The sequence below is a fragment of the Podarcis tiliguerta genome, assembly GCF_965153285.1.
Source record: "Podarcis tiliguerta genome assembly, chromosome: 10".
Classification (NCBI taxonomy): domain Eukaryota; kingdom Metazoa; phylum Chordata; class Lepidosauria; order Squamata; family Lacertidae; genus Podarcis; species Podarcis tiliguerta.
In genome coordinates, this window is record NC_139543.1 from 45,226,646 (window position 1) to 45,246,807 (window position 20,162).

The 20,162-nt window shown below is 44.7% G+C and overlaps 1 protein-coding gene across 2 annotated transcripts in view; it reads left to right on the forward strand.

Moving 5' to 3' along the window:
• Positions 1-1,189: 1,189 nt before the first annotated feature.
• NPTXR (neuronal pentraxin receptor) overlaps positions 1,190-20,162 on the forward strand; it is a 30,120-nt gene continuing 11,147 nt past the window's right edge. Inside the window, exon 1 of one of the 2 annotated variants that reach the window (XM_083401153.1) lies at positions 1,190-2,155. In XM_083401153.1, the coding sequence (XP_083257279.1) occupies positions 1,526-2,155 (630 nt within the window). In that variant the 5' untranslated portion in view covers positions 1,190-1,525. The remainder of the gene's footprint in view (positions 2,156-20,162) is intronic. The other variant, XM_083401152.1, reaches the window with a different exon arrangement.

Genomic DNA, 20,162 nt, shown 5'->3' on the forward strand with positions numbered 1-20,162 from the left:
TGAAGCATATTAGAAGGCCATGTGGTCATATAAGATTTTCTGCTTTCATAAATAATAATAATTTTACAATTATAAAAAAACACAGTGCATTCATATTCAATTACAAAGTTCTAGCAAATGAATCAACTATTTAGAAGAGCACTGAAAGGTAAGATCTGTTTAGGAAGTAAGATTTCAAATAAAACATATTCCGCAAATTAGAAGAAATTTCAGAACACATCTAAAAGGATGCCACTGTAATTAAATTGAAGCACTGAACTTTTTAAAAATGGCAACCATGTCCAAAATGGAGAATTTTAAAACATGTTAATCCTGATAAACCGAACATAAATTTACAACAAGTTAAGCAAAACAGGTGAGGAAGTATATAACAAAGGATCATAGAAATTTATTAAAGTACGTCAGAAACCAGATACCAGCCAGAGAGGTAGAAGGACTATTAGATAGCAAAGGTGTGGAAAAGAAGCACCACAGACAAAAGGGAAAGTGTGAGAGAACTCCTTGACTCATTCTTAATTGCATGAGATGGAGAAAGATCCACACTTGAAGCATTTCCCCCGGTACTGCATCTGAAGAGCTATTTCACACAGAGGTGACAGACATGCAGTTGACAAAAAGGAATGTGCCACAGGGGTTATTCAAGCTGATATTCACTCAAGAATCGTTAAGGAGCTCCGATGTGATTTTGTTGGTCCTTTAGCAAAAATAGAAATAAATCAATCTGGGATTGCTCTCTTTACCGGAGCACTGAAAGCCCCCGCAGTCCCTATAGCATTATATTATAGACCCTCCAACCTAACCTCTGCCTCGCTTAACCAGAAAGTATGGCTAGTGCTAAAAGGGTCACATACGGACCAAGCCTTTCTCGCTGGAGAAGGGCTAGGGGCAAAGAGCAACTAGGAAACGTGACTTTCTCATGTTTCCTCCTCGCCCTTTCACTGCCAGCTCTCGATCGTCATTACGCTGCTCTCTTTACATCTCAATCCGACGGGAAACAATCCCGGGCACCGCGGTTTCATTCCCCTTTCCCAAAAGAAGAAGTGCTCCCAGGGCTATTGCTATTTCCCTCCATTCCCCGCCCCAGTGTAAAAAACATGCCTGCTGGATCGTGTGTGCGCGTGTGTGTGACAAAGAGAGCGAGAGAGAACTGGTGATTCTTCGAGGCAGCACCAACAGCGCCCTTCCTCCGCTCCTCCCGGCGCCGAAAGGGTTACGAGGCAGCTGCCGGAGGGGCCCAGAGAGGAAGAGTCGATGACGTCCCCGCTCGCGCTCTCCAATCAAGATATAATCAACAGCCTTGGTTCAGGTGGCAGAAGGAAGCCGGGGCTTCTCCAGCAGCCCGTCCTCTTTCTCTCTCTCTCCAGCTCCCCGGCTCCTCTCTCCCCCACCTCGTGCCGCTTTCCCCTCCCGCCCCTTTTCTCTCTCCCACCCCCGGGTCCCCCCCTCGGGGTGCCGCTTTCTCTTGGCTGGGGTCGCCCTCGAAGCTGCCACCCTGAAGTTTCTGGTGGTGCTCCTGGCCGCAGGGATGCTGGCTTTCCTTGGTGCAATCATTTGCATCATCGCGAGCGTCTACCCTGCGGCCGGCGGCAAAGGAGCTCTCCAAGGTGCTGACAATGGCTCCAACGCCGCGGCCGCGGCCCTGCTGCCCGCCTCGGGCTCGGCGGACAAGACGCTGGGCGCTCTCCATGGTGCTGGAGAGAGCCCCTACGGGGGCTTCTCGGCGGGGCCCCACGACGCGCTGCTGGACCTGCTGGCCAGCGCCCGGCCGCAGCAGCACCAGCAGCTCTTCAGCCGCTTCCTGTGCACCCCGCTGACCGTCGAGTGCCCGTCGGAGGGGAGCCCGCAGGGGGACAGCCCCGGGGCGGCCGCCGCCAGCGAAGAGCTGCTCTTCCTCCAGAGCACGGCCGAGCAGCTGCGGCTGACGGCGCAGCAGCAGAAAGACCAGATCCTCATTGACCAGGAGACCATCCGGGAGCTGACCACCAAGCTGAGCCGGTGCGAGAACGGCCTTGAACTTAGTTTCCAGGATAGCCCCTCCGTCTGGGGCGTCCCCAGGCAAGACACCATGGGCGACCTGCCCTGGGACTCGCCGGCCATGATTCAGGAGCTCGAGGAGGCTGTCAGGTCGCTGAAAGACAGGATCGACAAGATAGAGGTAAACATGAAAATGCACCGCCCTTCGTAAGCCAGTTCGTTTTAGGTTCTCCCTCTCCTTTACTATCCCATCCTTTCGCTTCTCATCTGCCTTATGCACACGTTATCTTTACCTCCTTTGCTGTAATCAGGAGTTATATTATCAGGCACTTAAAAGCCTACTCATAAGCAGTGGTTAGGGGAGACTCACAAGAGGTAAACCAAGATCTGCTAGGAAGTAACTGAAGCTCCACTTCCAGCATAGCAAGAAGACAGATGGCAACTTCATCTTGCTATAATAAATTAATTTCAGGGTAAATACTGCAGAGAAGATGATGGGCACACATACCCTCAGTCCCAGGCAGGTTTCTCTCCATTATTACTACTGCATCTCCTTGTTCATGCCCCCCCCTCTCTCTGTGTGTGTGTCACACACACATTTTATCACACACATTGCCAATATTTTTAATTACCTCGCCCTGCAAGACCATTGCCTAAATTGTGGATGGGAGCAATCTTTCTCCCGTAAGGATAGGCTATTAGTTTGTGAACAGTCATGTTCCCCTCTGCTTCTGCCCATAAGGTTGTTGTTTTTAAATTGCATTTTAATAATTCATGTAATTTAATCATAGCTGTGGTATATTCTGGTAAATCACTTGGCCTTAACTGGGTAAGATGTGTGTGTCTAGGTTTGGGACTTGGGTGGAGGGTGACTGTATATGTATATATGTATATATATGTATATGTACATATATATAATTAGGGGATGATGAATACAGTGGTACCTCGGGTTACAGACGCTTCTGGTTACAGACACCGCTAACCCAGAAATAGTACCTCGGGTTAAGAACTTTGCTTCAGGATGAGAACAAATTGTGTGGCGGCAGCAGGAGGCCCCATTAGCTAAAGTGGTACCTCAGGTTAAGTACAGTTTCAGGTTAAGAATGGCCCTCCAGAACGAATTAAGTTCTTAACCTGAGGCACCACTGTACTTGGCTGTTGCCCTGAGCACATGCATGTGAGTTGCATTCTAGTACTCTCTGTAAGCAATCTCTTTGATGGCTCACAAACATTACCTGTTAAAGAAATAGGCTATGTGCAGAAATGTGCATACAAGCAGATGAACAAACAGATATATTGAGATAAAACAAAAAACCAAATAGACACATGCTTGGGTCAGATTATCATCGCACACCCCACAGCCATTCTGTCCCTATCATCAGAGCACATTTTCTTTCTAGTCACATTTTAATTAATTCTCGGGAGACAAGAGTTTTCTTCTCTTCTGTTGAAATACTATATATTACGAAAAACCTGGGGGCATGTTACATATTAGAGCACCTGATAGTAGAAGTTTATGAAATTTGATACTGCATTAGGGGATCCAAATCCTATTCAGTTTTGCTTTGAACTAATTATTGCTTTAATTCCCCAGGAGCATACTCCTGTCTCTGTGTTATTAATTGCTTAAAACAGTAATTTTATTATTTTCATGCCGCATTGCTTGATATCCATATTCCCACCAGTTACTCAGATTAATAAAGGCAACAAAATAAATTCTTGGAAATGGATTCAGTTATTATTTTCTTCTGTTCCTATTAAGAACTCTATTAAAGTCAATGACATAGTTCTACTCCAGTGTCAACTCCTGCACTGCACATGGTATTACTAGTAGGCCAGTGTAAAATGCTTGGTGGCTCTGCCACTAGGTCATTTTGTCTTTTTTAAAAAAATCACAATATCTCGAAAGCTGTTTGATGAAGCTAGATATTATTTCACACCCCTGTACATTCAAGATATTGGCCCTAGGGCCTTCCCCACACCCCCACACCCCAGGATTCTCCTATTACTCATCTTGGAATCCTTGCCCCAGATTTCTGCCTCCTGCCTGATTACAGATGGATGAGAGCAAACCTCACACAAAGAGCTACTGCTGATGTTTCCCTAGAGAGATGTTTTCTGCTTTACGGCTGCGTGAGAAAGGGAGAGGGAGGGAAAGAGCTTTGAACTCCCATGCTCTGTGGATGTGCTTTGACTAGCTGATGCTGAGATCAGGGTTCCTAATCAGAGAGGTGCAATTTGCACGTTATGTTATTTGCCACTGAGTGCACACTCCCAAAGGAGTGGAAGCCAATCCCACCTTTCTGATGAGTGAATTCATGTCAAGGACATTGGCAAACACATGCTTTTATTGCTTTCACAGTTTACATTTGTGGGGCTGCATGTGTACCAACAGAAAACTGTGTGTGTGCGCTTCTACAGTAGGTTCACTGCTGTATTTTTTATGTACATCTGCAACCAGCCATACAGTTTTCTCCTTTAGCCAGACTTTAATGCTGGTGCCCAGACTGAATCTCTGGTTCAGAGCCTACTGTGGTCCTGGATCCTGGAAGGAGTTAGCAAGACACTGTTTGTACCCCTGCTTTCTGTTATACATCAGGGTTTCTGTTGTTGTTGGTGTTGTTTTTAAAAAAGCAAAGTTTGGATGGTTAGTACAGCGGTACTTCGGGTTACATACGCTTCAGGTTACATATGCTTCAGGTTACAGACTCCGCTAACCCAGAAATAGTACCTTGGGTTAAGAACTTTGCTTCAAGATGAGAACAGAAATTGTGCTCCAGCGGCGTGGCGGCAGCAGGAGGCCCCATTAGCTAAAGTGGTGCTTCAGGTTAAGAACAGTTTCAGGTGAAGTGCAGTGGTACCTCGGGTTAAGTAATTAATTCATTACGGAGGTCCGTTCTTAACCTGAAACTATTCTTAACCTGAAGCACCACTTTAGCTAATGGGGCCTCCTGCTGCCGCCGCGCCGCCAGAGCACAATTTCTGTTCTCATCCTGAAGCAAAGTTCTTAACCCGAGGTACTATTTCTGGGTGAACGGAGTCTGTAACCTGAAGCGTATGTAACCTGTAGCGTACGTAACCTGAGGTACCACTGTAATTAAACACTGGTTGAACTTCCAGGCTGAATTCCTTTTAGAATTTGTGAGATCTGGTACAGTATAGTCATTGGGTAAAGTCATAGCCTGCCCAAACATTCATAATTAACGGTAATCTTCAAAAGCCCTCTTCTCAGTGCCCCACCCTAACCACCACCATTTGAGATAAGGCAGTAAACTACTGGAGAGAGAACCTTCTTGGTCCTTACACCCAGTCAATGGAACACTCTCTCTTCTAAGAAGCTCATCAGATGCTGACTTCCATTCCTTTCCAGAGACAGTTGTTCTCTAGATGATTTGAACCATAGCTCACGTAAGTCCCAGTCGGGCTGCATTAAGCAATGCACCTCTCTCTTGGATTCCACCTGGCCAGCTTGTGAGCTGGGCTATATGGATGGGTATATTCATAGTTCAAGATAAGGCCATGCTTGTTTGCTATTAATGACCATGCCTATAGCATGTAAAACTGTTGAACTCAAGCATACACACTTCTGCCATTCACTTTTACAACAGTCCTTTTGGAGCCCCAGTCTTTCAGATCCAAGTGTGATAGGCTGTCTTGTAGAGCTGTGTTTTTGACAGTGAAACAGTTAAAATATGTCCATGGCAATCACTAAGAGGCAGCACTGATAGTTCATTCCTTTCAGACAGCACTCTCATGCAAGATCCCTTAATGGTAGAAAGCCCTGGTGGTTCATGTGATTGATTTGTCTGCAGAGTGTCTAGAAGAAATCTGACAGGCACACATTGTGCAGAATGCCCATGCCCATGTCAATCATGCTAGAGGTGCTCTCCTCCTGGTATTAGGGTGATTCTATGCATGTTTATTTAGAAGAAAGTCCCACTGGTTTCAATAGAGCTTACTCCTAGGTAACTTATCATCACCATTTATTAAATTTCTTTACAGTATTGCAGTCTAAACGGGTGCCTGAAAAGTGGATGGTTCTGCCTCGGGGCATGATCCTTTGGCACCTTCCAATTCTAAGATTCCAGGATCTTTGCAAGCTGGCAAGTCAGGTTATTGCCATTCCCAACTAATAATTCAGGGGAAAAGCAATGAACAATGCCTGACCCAGTCAACCACAGGCAGAGCAGCTTGTGCAGGCATTGTGCTATTTTAGAAATTTTGCTCTGAGTTTCCTCATGAGATGCTGAGAAGGGTTCTTTAACTGAATAATTCAGAAAAACAAAATTCAAGTAAGTGAAACACTAGTTTGATTTTCTTTTAAAACAGCCTCTTAATAACAGGCCCATAGAGCCAAATTTACCGTATTTTTCGCTCTATAAGATGCACCAGACCACAAGATGCACCTAGTTTTTGGAGGAGGAAAACAAGAAAAAAAATATTCTGAATCTCAGAAGCCAGAACAGCAAGAGGGATTGCTGTGCAGTGAAAGCAGCAATCCCTCTTGCTGTTTTGGCTTCTGGGATAACTGTACAGCCTGTATTTGCTCCATAAGACGCACACACATTTCCCCTTACTTTTTAGGAGGGAAAAAGTGAGTCTTACAGAGCAAAAAATATGGTAAACACATTTAAGTTTTTTAAGGGGAATTGAATGCATGATTGATTATCTCCCACTGAAATCAAATGGAATTAACACTACTAAACTTTCACTGGATTTCCCCACAGACTTTTATCTGCATGCTGACATACGTTAGAGAGCATCCGTTGATTCTGCAGAAATTTGAGAAGGGATTTCAAATAAGATTATTAGTATAATCTATGTGTTGTGTTATGACTGTGAGACATAACAGGATTTGGGGGAGATTTATCAAATACCTATTAAAGATTTTGGATCTTAATTCACACTGAAGTGCTCCAGTTTTTATGACCCAGATCATAATCCCAGATCAATGTGGTTTATGGTAGTAATGACTAAACCCCTTAAGGACTCACCTGAGGTCACAATCCAGCTCAAATTAGATGTGATGGGCTAAACTATGGTATACAGGCAGTTGTGTGTACCTTTCTTTTTAGTGAAAAGCTGGTTTGGAGGCTGACATCAGGAGTGGAAGAGCAGCAGAAAGAGGGGACACTTAATTCTCCAAACCCAACACACACACACCCCGCCACTTGCCTGCTCAAAACTGCCTGTTCCGAACTGGGGACCCCAAGTTTTGTTACCCACCAGAGGGAAAGCTGCTTGTGGATGCTTTTTGAGCAGACAAATAGCGGATGGGTTAACCAGCCCCTCCTCCCCATTTTACTCTTGACTGCAGCTTCTGAGGCCGCTTCACGGGGAAGGGGAGAAAAGAAACAAGCAACCATTACTTTGATTAGTTATCCCACCGAAAGCTGTAAAACAGAACATGCAGCACAATCCTAACCACATTTTCTTCGAAACAAATCATACTGAGTTTAATTTGCTCACCAGCCTTTCTTTCTTTTCTGTCCTCATTTTTCACCCAGTTGGCTCCCTGCTTGCAGCCTTAATTGAGACTATCTGAAATCCCATTAACCATGACTAATTTCTGCTGGTTTCTTCTTAGAGATTAGCACCTTATTTCTGATTAGGTTGATACTAGGGCAACATTGGGCAAGTAAAGAGTCCATTTGGTGCACTTTTCAACAAAGGTTTGCATCCGGTGTGGTCCTGGGCTTCCTACAGACACAGGGTTGTATCCAGCTAAATCCTCCTCAAAGTAGACCCATTGAAATCAATGGAGCTACCTTATTCGTGTCCATTAATTTCAGCGGGTCTATTCTGAGCATGATTACAACCAGATACAACCCGTATTTAGGAACATAAGTAAAATGAGCTCTTGCCACCCTCCAGGGTGAAAGCTGAGTGAGCTTTGGGGAGTCAGGAGCCACTGGCAAGCTATGCATTCTTTGGGTGGGGTTCTTTCCAAGTGCCTCGTATGATTATCTAATTAAAATTGTGCTTGTTGCTTGATTTGTTAAAAGCTCCCATCTCTTTTATCTTCACTGACTTGCACCCCCCCCCCATGGACTGGTGCAGGCCCCCCTCCCCAACATCCTTTTTCTTGCTCATTCATGATTTGTGCTCATCAGGCTATTGCAGCAGTCGCATGTGATCCTGCTTTCAATACAGCTTGTGCCCGCAAAAGATTTGGGCTGGTCATACAATACCATTTCCATTCAATGCATACTCTGCAATGACCTGCTGAGATCCCATAACACACCACAAATGTTCTGGTATGTTTCAGTTCCAGTTTTGTAGTGCTTAGAACCTCTCCAGACATCAATAATATGGTAGCACTGGGGACACCATGGTAGCACTCCAGACATCAATAATATGGTAGCATCACAAAGCAAGCTAAAGCAGAATAAATCCATCACTAATGCAGAATACACCTGCAATAGAACACCACTGTGGAGGGGCTCACAATGGCCAGCCAATCTGACTTCTCCTCAAATAATGGGGTGGGCGGGACACCCTCTCTAAGCTCAATTCTAGACAGAAGGCTACCTATGTCTCACAACAACTGTAAATAAATAATAATAATAATAATAATAATAATAATAATAATAATAAATTTTTATTTATACCCCACCCACCCTGGCCAGAGCCAGGCTCAGGGTGGCTAACACCAGTAAAACTACAGTAAAAACATAATAGGGGGGAAATGCAGCCTCATTTTAAAAGTAGCCCATTGATCAAAACCATAAGGAGAGGGAAACATAAGAGTCAGTCTGAGTTCAAACCAAAGGCCAGGCGAAACAGCTCTGTCTTGCAGGCCCTGCAGAAAGATGTCAAGTCCCACAGGGCCCTAGTCTCTTGTGACAGAGCGTTCCACCAAGTCGGGGCCAGTACTGAAAAGGCCCTGGCCCTAGTTGAGAAAAATCTAACCACCTTGTGACTTAGGACCTTCAAAACGTTGTCATTTGTGGCCATTAAGATCCTCCGTGGGGCATACCAGGAGAGGCGGTCCCATAGGTACGTGGGTCCTAGGCCACATAGGGCTTTAAAGGTCAAAACCAGCACCTTAAACCTGACCCTGTACTCCACCGGGAGCCAGTGCAGTTGGTAAAGCACTGGATGAATGTGATCCCATGGCAAGGACCCTGTAAGGAGCCTCGCCGCGGCATTCTGCACCTGCTGGAGTTTCTGGGTCAGCTTCAAGGGCAGCCCTGCATAGAGTGAGTTACAATAATCAAGCCTGGAGGGGACCGTCGCATGGATCACTGTGGCCAGGTCAGGGCGAGAAAGGTAAGGGACCAACTGCTTAATATTGCTTAATGTGTGTAGATTCAATCCATTAGATTCAGTGCTGAATTTATTCATGTCCATCTTGCCCCCATGATTGAGGGGGCCCGGGGCCACATGACACCACCACGCTGTGTGTGCACACCCTGGAGTGCGCACACATGACATCAACATGCCCTGCAGTGTGCTGACATTACTCACACACATCACGGGACATGCTGATGTGTTGTGCAGACAGCCTGCGGTGTGTGTGCGGGGATGCCACAGAACTTGGAGGGGGCCCGGGACCTTCACTGAAATCGGGGGGGGCTTGGCATAGATGGCACGCCTGTGCATGTCTGTACACAAATTTGCAGTTGACCTCTGGGCAGAGCTTGGTGCTGGGGTGGCATGTCCCGTTTCGATGCTTCAGGCAAAACAGGAAGTGCTGTCCTGCCCTGCTGCCCCTGTCGCTGCTACCTACATCATCTGCCCTGCCACCACTACCTTCACCGCCTGCCTTGCCACCTCCACTGCTGGAGGAGAAGCAGCAGCAATTTTGGGTGAGATATTGTGCACGTTGTAAGATCTCAGGAGATTTCAGTGAGATCTCAGCCAAAATCAGCAAAATCTTGGCTGAAATTGGCACCAATGCAGGCAACGCTTCTCCCTCACTGTTGGAGACAGCAGGGCAAGTCGGATATCCATAGGAGGGCCACCTCGGGGGCTTCTTCCACCTGAGGCAGTGGCCTCCCCCCGTCTAATGACTGGGCCGGCCTTGACACTGATTTTTAGAATGGAGTGGGATGAGAGAGACCTGTGGCTCTGCAGAACTTGCTCACTTTAACTCCCATTGTCTTTGACCGTTTGGCTGATAGGAACTGGAGCCCAACAAAATCTGCATGGCCACAGGCACCTAAACCCTGCTGTAGAACAACCCTGTAAGACTTGACAGTATTACTTATTATCCATAATCTTTAGACCAAACCGTCAACATAAGTCACCATTATTATTCCCATAATATGACTGAGGTGAAGAGATGGTGGCTTTCCTAAAACCGCCTAATGAGTTTGTGGCAAAGCTGAGATTTACCCAGGGGCATCATGTTCTTAATTATCACATATTCTTATCACATCCCACACTTTGCAAGCTCTGTTAAGCTTCCGAAACTCCAGCACATTGTGTGACTGAGGAACAGTTGAGGGAGTTGGATGTGTTTAGCGTGGAGAAGAGAAGAAAATGAGAGGTGATATGAGAGCCGTCTTCAAATATCTGAAGAGCTGTCACATGTAGGAGGAGCAAGCTGGTTTTCTGCTGCTGCTGCAGGCGTAGGGCCCGAACCAATGGGTTCAAATTACAAGAATGGAGATTCTAACTAATCATTAGAAAGAACTTCCTGATGGTAAGAGCTGTTCAACAGTAGAATGGACTACCTTGGAAGGTGATGGACTCTCCTTCATTGGAGATTTTTAAAGAGAGGTTGACTGGCTATCTGTCAGGGATTGTGAAGAAGAAGAAGAAGAAGAAGAAGAAGAGTTTGAATCTGATACCCCACTTTATCACTACCCTAAGGAGTCTCAAAGCAGCTAACAATCTCCTTTCTCTTCCTCCCCCACAACAAACACTCTGTGAGGTGAGTGAGGCTGAGAGACTTCAGAGAAGTGTGACTAGCCCAAGGTCACTCAGCAGCTGCATGTGGAGGAGCGGAGATGCAAACCTGGTTCACCAGATTACGAGTCTACTGCTCTTAACTACTACACCACACTGGGTATTCCTGCATAGTGGGGGTTAGAATAGATGACCCTTTGGGCTCCTTCCAACTCTACATTTCTGTGATTCTATTACTATTTCAGCTACCAGGGGAACCTCTGCAAAGATGGGGACAGGATGCATCTCATAAGTCCCCAACTGAATCCACAACAAACCAATAAAGCTTCTAACAAGTTGGGCATGAGCTTGTGAAGCAGTCTTCTTTTACCTTAGCCGGTGAAAGTCTCAGACACTGGATTTTCTGATGCTTTAATAACTGACGGCTTTTGATCTCCTTAGATAAATGTGTGCAACTGACAATGAATGAAATTAATCCCATCTAAGTAGACTCACATATTGCAAAAGCAGAGAATGCTTTTCTCTCTCCCCCCCCCCCCACTTTCCCCCCACTCCAGACGTTGACATTTCACATGATTAATATTACCTGGCATCTTTCAATCTTTCTGATGGCTTGGCAGCCAAGAATCATACGCAAATCCCCACACCCCGCCCTCGCTTCAGCAGATGGGAAATTATGAGATCACCCAACAGCTTTTAAAAATATGCATTCTGAACATTTTCCTCCTCCCCCCGTAAATATTCTCTGATAAATACCACCCAACCCACATTGGTTTCAATAAGATAATTGGGCATAGGAGAGCAAAAGGCTTTAGGCCATGAGATCTGGAGAGCTCAAAACTCCCTGGTGGTTTACAAAGCAGGCTCAGCTGAGGGTGAAATATCTGACATGTACCATCCTCATCAAGGTGCAAAAAGCTTTCCAGCTTCGCTTGGGGAATTCAGCCTCCAAGCATTGCTCAATCCCTGGGCAATTGTTATGTCTGAATTTGCAAAATCACACAGTCAGTTCCCATTTGCCCAGAATGCTGGGATTTACTAATAACCTCTCTGTGGAAATGCAATGGGAGCTGCTGGGTGTACATTGTTACCTGCCAATTTGGCTCAACTCATAATAGGAGCATCTCTCTTTGTAGAAAGTGGTGCACTTCCATGTCCATCTGAAAAAGGTGAAACGAGCTTCACAAAGGGGAGTAATTAGTTGACTGCCAGTTAAGAAATAGAAAAGCACTGGGAATAGATTCTATACCACCAGAATTTTGGGAATTTAATGTTACCCTGTGGTCTCTTCTGCTGGTAGCTGTATTTACATATATTGATTTAAAAAGAAGAGTGCTGAGGCTTGGATCAATGCAGTAATTGTCCACATGTTTAAAACTAGGGGCTGCTGCTCCTACTTATTTCACCAGCCAACCCTATCACCTACTCCTTCTGTAACAATCTCCACTCTCTTTATACTTGGCCGACACCATCCCCCTTCCCTTTACACCTCACCAAACCCCCTTCCTTCCTTTTACTCCTACCACCTGCCTTTACACCTTGCCAAACCCCCCCTTACAACTTGCCTAAACTGCACCTTGTCTTACTCTGTTGCCACTTCCACCCTCCTTGGCCTTTGATGCTGCTGTCAGAGACCAAAACAACAGCATCACTGTTAGAAGAAAAACAGTAGAGGAGGAAGATGATTTCTGACTCTAGGTCACCTACCTCCTGCTCTGTCATCCTGCTGCCATTTATGCAGCTGCCTATCAGCAGCCATATAAACTGCAGCCTGACAACATCCTTCTGGTTTTATTATACAGACAGAAAGGCTCTGAAGCTTGCCTAGCAAATTATTGCCCAATTAGTTTGTTATGTGTAATTGGGAAATTTATGCAAAGCACCTGCATATTAAACTAAGGAGTTATAAGAGGAAGCCATTTTGGCAAATGAATAAGCAGGGTTTAGGCAAGGTATGTTAATAAGCTCCTGTTCAGGCTTCTTTTCTTGATTGCTATATAGAAAGAGCAGATCCTCATACTGTATGAACCAAAGTTTGGTTTTACGAAGCCATGATAATCATATGCCTAGCCTGAAGGCCGCAAGAGCCTTTTCCCAACCATACAGACTGTGAGATAAACATAGCCATGAGCCGTATCTCTTCCTTTGAAGATGGGTGACTGAATGGTTTACAGTTATTTGGTAGCAGCACCAAAAGGGCTCCTTGACAGCTGAATTTTGGTTATTCCCTGTTCCAAATAAAAATAAGAAAAATGAAATAATTTATCACTGTAACACATTGAAGCCTCTGCTGGAACAACACAGAATGTCTGTTTAATCGGGAAATAGCAATCTTATTACCTTGATACACTTACATTTTGGGGTACCTTTTGATGCAACATACTTCTTATTCAGATTTTAAGCATTGCCTGTGTCTCTGATTAAATTGGAAAGCAGCTGTTATGAGCTGAAACATGGAGATATAAGATATGGGCTCTCTAAGGTTATGGTGAGTGATGTTTTCCCTTGTTGTCTGATAATTGTCCAAGTGTTTCCCTTTATACTCTGTATTTGCTACATTAGAAGCTTATTTTTATTTTAACCAGTATTTTCATACCTGTTTAGAGACAGAAGCCTTTGTTTTGGGCTGCTAGTTAAAGAAAGTACAGTACAATATTAGCATCTTCTTAGGTCTTCTTCCAAGCTCAGGCAGAATTTATGGCTTAGATTTGATAAGAAAGGCAAGTTGCAACGAAAGGATGAGAAACAAAGAAGACACAGGATTTTGGAGAATCTATCAGAACGTGGGAAAATGTTTGATGTGAAAGAATTTTATATTAGAGAAATAATATAATAATATAATAATTTATTATTTATACCCCGCCCATCTGGCTGAGTTTCCCCAGTCACTCTGGGCGGCTCCCAATCAAGTATTAAAAACAATACAGCCATAAATATTAAAAACTTCCCTGAACAGGGCTGCCTTCAGATGTCTTTTAAAGATAGGATAGCTGCTTATTTCCTTCACATCTGAAGGGAGGGTGTTCCACAGGGTGGGCGCCACTACCGATAAGGCCCTCTGTCTCGTTCCCTGTAACCTTACTTCTCGCAATGAGGGAACCGCCAGAAGGCCCTTGGCGCCTTAAGAACTGGAGCATTTTATTGGAGAGTGGGGAGGACACTTTTCTCTCTCTGAATGTTGTCTTACAATTTTTAGCCTATGTGGTTAATCTTTATTCCCACAACAGCACCTTCACTGAAGGTGTGCTAGCTTGGGAGATAGAGAGTAGACCTGTGCTTTTTGCATTTCTTTGGGAAAATTTTCTGTGCTAAGAGGGGACTTGTACTGTCAGGATAGATCTCATAGAGCCTAGATTTTTCTTAGGGTTCTCCTTTTTTATTTTTTTTGCCTAATCCTCATGGATTATTTTTGCTCGAGAATCTTCCAGTGGAAACAGGTTGATCTCACCACACCAAGTCTGGTAGATATGGACCTTTGACTCATTATTCCATTAAGCCCATTGTCTCTTACTTTAATATCTTAAGTAATTTTTCCTACATTGTTTTAGAATGTCTTTATAAGAGAATGAAACTTCCTATTGCTTTTCGGTTAACAGGACTGGAGGGAGGGTGTTTAGAAGAATAATTGTTTTCTTGTATTTCATTTTTCATTTATAATTTCTTCATATATTTCCTTTGTTTAGTGCTCATAGTAGCCTCACAGTACTTGTTTCATTTATTCATGTAAGCATTTTTATATAGTTAGTTTTCATTACTATTTACAATTTCCCAATAATTTTTAATGAATTTTCAATTCACTTTCTTTTGGTGTGATTCTGGGCTTTTGGTCACTAGCCATAAGCTCACTGGAGCAAATTAATATACTGTAATCTAAATTTAAATTCAAACTAGATCCTTTATAGATCATTCTTTCGTTCTAAACCATTTGTTGTTCTATGTTTGCTGGCACTGGGGCAGAGCGGGGTGGGTGGGTGTAAAACCACAATGTAGACTTGAAACATCAGTCTCCAATGGCATGTTTTGGGTGCCATTAAAGGGCAGTGCTTAGACCTGCCCAAATTGATTCAGCTGTCAGGAAAAGCAGGGAAAGTTGATAGAATTTTCCTTGCAGCCATCACGAAGGGAGAAGTAATCTTTGGTGGCATAACACGAATACTTGGAATATGTAGGCACAAATCTTGTTCATCTCCTTGGCAGTGTAAGAGCCAGGAGTGTAATTCCTTAATAATGATAGGAAATTGGGGTACTGGAGAGCACAAGGAAGAAAAATGAACTGTACAGGAACAAGAAATTCATTTAGTAAGGGCAATGACAGAAATGAGAAAGGGAAAAGAGAGATTACAGAGAGAGAAAACGGAATGAGATGGGGTGGAGGTAAAGAAGCCTTTCATTATTCGATGTAGGACAGATTGCCTTGACGCTAACAAGAGTAACAAAAGCGAAAAACCCTTTTTTCTATTAACAGATGGAGTCATACATGAAAAACAGGGACATGGCATTTAAATCCAGAACTGGAACAATCAAAGGGTGCAGCAGACAGTATCTCTGCACCCTTTGTCAAAACCAGCCAGACTCCATGGATCAGAAAACCTTTCCAGTCGCTTGGCAGCATCAATAGCAAGACAAAAAAAGGGAGAAGGCAGGTCCAGGCCACCAGCAGGCAACACAATTGAACCATCTGCAAACATGAGCTCTTATCAGGAATCATGTCTCCCTTTGCCATTCCCAAAGGGAGGGCAGGGATAATGACTTTTTTTATCCTTCCTCTTCATCTGTCCCTGTCAGTGCTCAGTTCTCCCAATTGTCTCTTTTCTTTGTGGATCTCTCTATTCTCTACCTGGATGGCATTTGAACAGGCCACATTCTGTGCATCTCATATCCTGCAGGGAAAAAGCCCAGATGTAATGGGGGCAAAAGCAAAGCAGAGCGAAGGTGTGTGTGGAGACCCGGAAGCATCTCCCCAGTGGCCAGCTAATTTAATACAATGAGGAACAGCCTCTCAGGGACACAGCATGAGTCTTGGGCGTTGAGTGAATTAAAACTAGAACAGTGCTGCTCACCAAAGAAACCAATTCAGGGTTCGAACCAGGCAGGAGAGAGCCAATGACCTCACATATCTCTTGTTAATGCCGATGATTCAGTTGTCATAATTGCAATTGAAGCTTCTTCTTCTTCTTTGCTCCCCACAGAGGCACGGGGATAAAGGAGCACAATTGCCCTTCTCTCGTTTCCTGATGAAGCGTTTTCCTGTTAATTCTCTCTTTTTGGAAAGAGCACCATCCAAGCCCTTTTGTTCTCCACAGTACACTCCATGCCTTATTTTCCCTACAGAGGCGATGGTTTGGTTCTCACATCACTTTTGAAAACCTTAATATGATTAATCACAAAAGTGTTACCTGAAGCGTTCCTTGATTTTAGAGAACTGGAGGGGGGAATTCAGCCAGTTTCCATGGGTCCAGGAACAATGCAGCTCTTCATCTTAGTAAGATAGAGTTGGAGTGAGTGGAAAGATCATCTAATGGCACCCAACTCTTGCTGAATAAAAAGCTTGCAAGTTTGTCTTTATTCATTCAGGGTCAAACAAGGCAAAACAAAGACCCAGGACAGGAACCCAATTCAGTAGGAAATTGGGCCCCCCTCCACATTGCATTGCTTAAAATCATAGAATTGTAGAGTTGGAAGAGACCCCAAGGGTCTTCTAATTCAGCCCCCTGCGATGCAGGAGTTTAACAGCTAGAGCTGAGAGCTGGCTCACAAATACCTGCTCAGGAGTGGTCTATTTGTGTGCTGAGCAGTGTAGTGTCAGAGCAATGAACTTGTGTGCACTCCCTGCAGGATTGCCCTAGTCCTTCATTATTAATTTAAATGTTCCCAGACTGAGCTCTGGTACGTAGAATAGCTCGGAGGGCTAAGCAAATAAGTTCTGGAGCTAAGCTCTGTAGCCCCTGAAAGCAGGGCCAAATGTCTGGAAAGGGGCTCATGGTGAATGAACAGTTGCAGCTCCTATCAAAATTGATAGCTGTTGCAGTCACCCTGTGCCTTCTGACAATGTGGAAAGGTCATAGATAAGCTCATGTGTGAACAAGGATTATAGTTTCCTCAGAGTCTTAAGGCTACTTCATACATCACACACACTTTAAACACGGGCATCCAAGGAAACAGAATGGTATGTTAACAGATACAGTATATTAGCAAAGTACTTCTTCACACAGCACATAGTTAAACCATGGTCCTTGCTTTCTCAGGAGGCAGTGATGGTCACCAATTTGGATGGCTCCAAAAGAGAATTAGACAAAGTTATGGAGGATAAGGCTACCAAGGCTACTGACCATTATGGTTATGCTCTCCCTCCACAGCCAGGGGCAATAATGCTTCTGAATACCAGTTGCTGGAAAACACAGGAGGGGAGAGGGCTCCTGTGCCCAGGTCCTGCTTGTGGGTTTTGTATGGGCCACTGTAGGAACAGAATGCCGAACTAGATGCACCATTGGCCTGATGTATCAGGCTCTGATCTTCTTATGCTCTGTCTCAACCACATTTGGGAACATGGTCTGAGGACATGTGGTGCTGTTGCATTGTTAAAGTGAAGTAGGTCTATCCTGGATCTTCCAGGATGGGAATCTCCCTGGGAACTCCATGTAAACTGCCCTGAACTTCCAAAGTTAAAGTGGAGATGAGGCTAAAAATGAATCAATGTGCTTGCAGCATCCACTGCCCAGCACACTTACATAACCAGCCCTATAAATGTTACATGCAGCATAACAGATGCCAAGCAAATCCAAATAATTTCTCTTTTTCTTGTTGAGGGCTGCTTCTCATCTTACAAGAAAAACAAGCTCCCATTTGTTCACATGTCTCTGTGCCACATATATGGCAGGGAAGCATGTCACTGAGAATGTGCATGAGCCTTGGGCAACTGCGTCTCCAGAGCACATCTTTACTTCATGTGTCAGACATATGTCTCCATTCCACACGTAGCAGTGATCACAATGGAGACACACAGTGGTCCAACAGGGCTGACTCTCAGGAAGCTGCAGCCCTGGTTCACACATGAGCCCATGAATGACAGTATCCTCATACTGTACTCAGAAACCTCTGGGTGGTTGTATAGCAATAGATGCTGACAGCTGTTACAGCCATCAACTAAGAATCTCCTTCCACCAGACTTCGCCACTTCCTTGGCTCATCCACTGTCCTCCAGCTCTTCTTCTTCTTCTTCTTCTTCTTCTTCTTCTTCTTCTTCTTCTTCTTCTTCTTCTTTGTAAACCACTGAGGTTTTTTACAATCAAGTGGTGCATAAATTGTGTGAAATGAATAAAGTTATTCTTCCTCTTCTTCCCCCTCCCCTTCCAGTGAGCCCCTATGGTGAACCAGAACACAGAGCTCAACTATCTACAGCCAAGATCCTCATCATGCAGGGCAGTCATGTTCATGTAGATTATTCAGGCCCTCTGCTAAAACAGCCCTGGTAGGACACCAATACTGCCTTCTTTAGGAATTAGGTTGGTAGCTACAAAGGATAGGGCCTTCTTCATGGTTGCACTGCAGTTGTGGAGCTCCTTCCCCTCTGAGATGGTTTTGATTTTGCTACACTAAAGGGTTTTATGGTGCTTCATTCCCGATTCTTACATTGTTTTAATGGATAGAGTGTTCCATTGAATGTGTAACTTGCCTTGGGCTCACGGAAGGGAGAAGGACAGGATAGAAATGAAACAAAGCATTTCCCGAGTATCCATAGTTGCAAATCTAAAAGGTATTTAGAAAGTTCAGCTGGGAAACTAGGGCAGACATAAAAGCATCTGGAAGGCAGCAAGCAGCAAGCGACTGACACAGATCACTTACATAAAAGCAAGATAAACAGGCAACTGAGGAAACTGTGTTACCTGGATTGAGAGGCGAGGGCAGAGAAAGTAAAGCACAGTTGACAACGCAGGCCGGTTCTGAACTAGCACGTTTTCCCTCCTTGCCGCTCAGCTCACCTGAGCTGGTCATACTCTCAGATGGCCTCTCCCCAAGTAATGAATTAAGCTGTGATTATCTAGAGGCCTTTAGCGCAATGACCTCAGCTGGGAGTGCAAGAGCTGAGCATGAGTTTGTCTTTCACATACACATTTCACGCCAGGGAGCCTCTTCTTCAGGTGTACATTTTTGGATTCCTAGAACCGAAAGGGTGAACATCCAAGGAGCACGGTAAAATAATGCTGAGATGGGGAACCCAATAGTTTTGTGAATATCCTCTCCCCTGAGATGGGGAACCCAATAGTTTTGTGGGTATCCTCTTGACAATAAGTCTGCAGGCCAGGACAGAAGTTAAAGCACCCCTGAACATTTCAGGTGAGCAACTTACTCAGAGTGGGCTGAAACCTTTTCTGCCTCCAGGCTCACCGCCTCCTTTGTGGAGCCTCACTTTTGCAACCTGAGTTCCCTTTAGAAAGCTCCACCACCATAACAGACAAAACACGGTTTTCAATGGATGTACCCTATTAACTTATGAGGAATTACAGGCAGGGGGGCTGCTTGCTTTTTCACTTGGCATAAGAGGGAACACAGCCTGAAATAATGATGAGATAAGCAGCCGTAGCAGTAATTAGGAGGCAAGGGCTCTAGGAGCACCTCATCAAAGGGCAGAAATGTGGTGGAATAATAGGCCTGTTTCCTTTGATGAGCTTTCCCTGTAATAAATGAGCACAACAGGGAGTCCTCAGAGATGGAGATCTCCCCCAAACCTTTTGGCTTTCACGTCTCTCCTCTCACACAGGCTGGCAAAAAGGCTAAGGTTTGTCCTGATGGCAACAATGAGGAATAGGCAATGACTAATGGCCTGTGAAATGTCATGGGGAGGAGAGAAGGCCCCTTCCCCCTTGCCTCTCCTCCCTTGCTTCTCTCCATCCCTTCTCTTTTGCTCTCTCCTTGCCTTGCATGACTATTTGAGTCATGCCTCTCTTTTCTCCTCTTCCTTAGATCATGGGAACTTCCTGACTCCGTTCTTCCACCAAAATCCCCAAGCACAGTCCAGGAGGAAAGGCAAGCTCCAGACTGAAAGCACATGATTCCCCCCCCAAAGAATTCTGGGAACTGTAGTTCACCCCACAGGGCTACAATCCCTAGCACCCTTAGCAAACTACAGTTCCCAGGATCCTTTGGGGGAAGTCATGAGCTTTAAATGGCCTTCAAATATATGGTGTGTGTATACTCTCAGATAAGCTCTCTGAGCACAGCTTGCTTACCTGCTCATTGGTCTGTTTATATACCACTCGGTGTTTTCTGGGCAGTGATCTATGCGGTTTTACAAGTCACAGAAAATGTAAGCTTTCTTTCTCCCACAAATGACA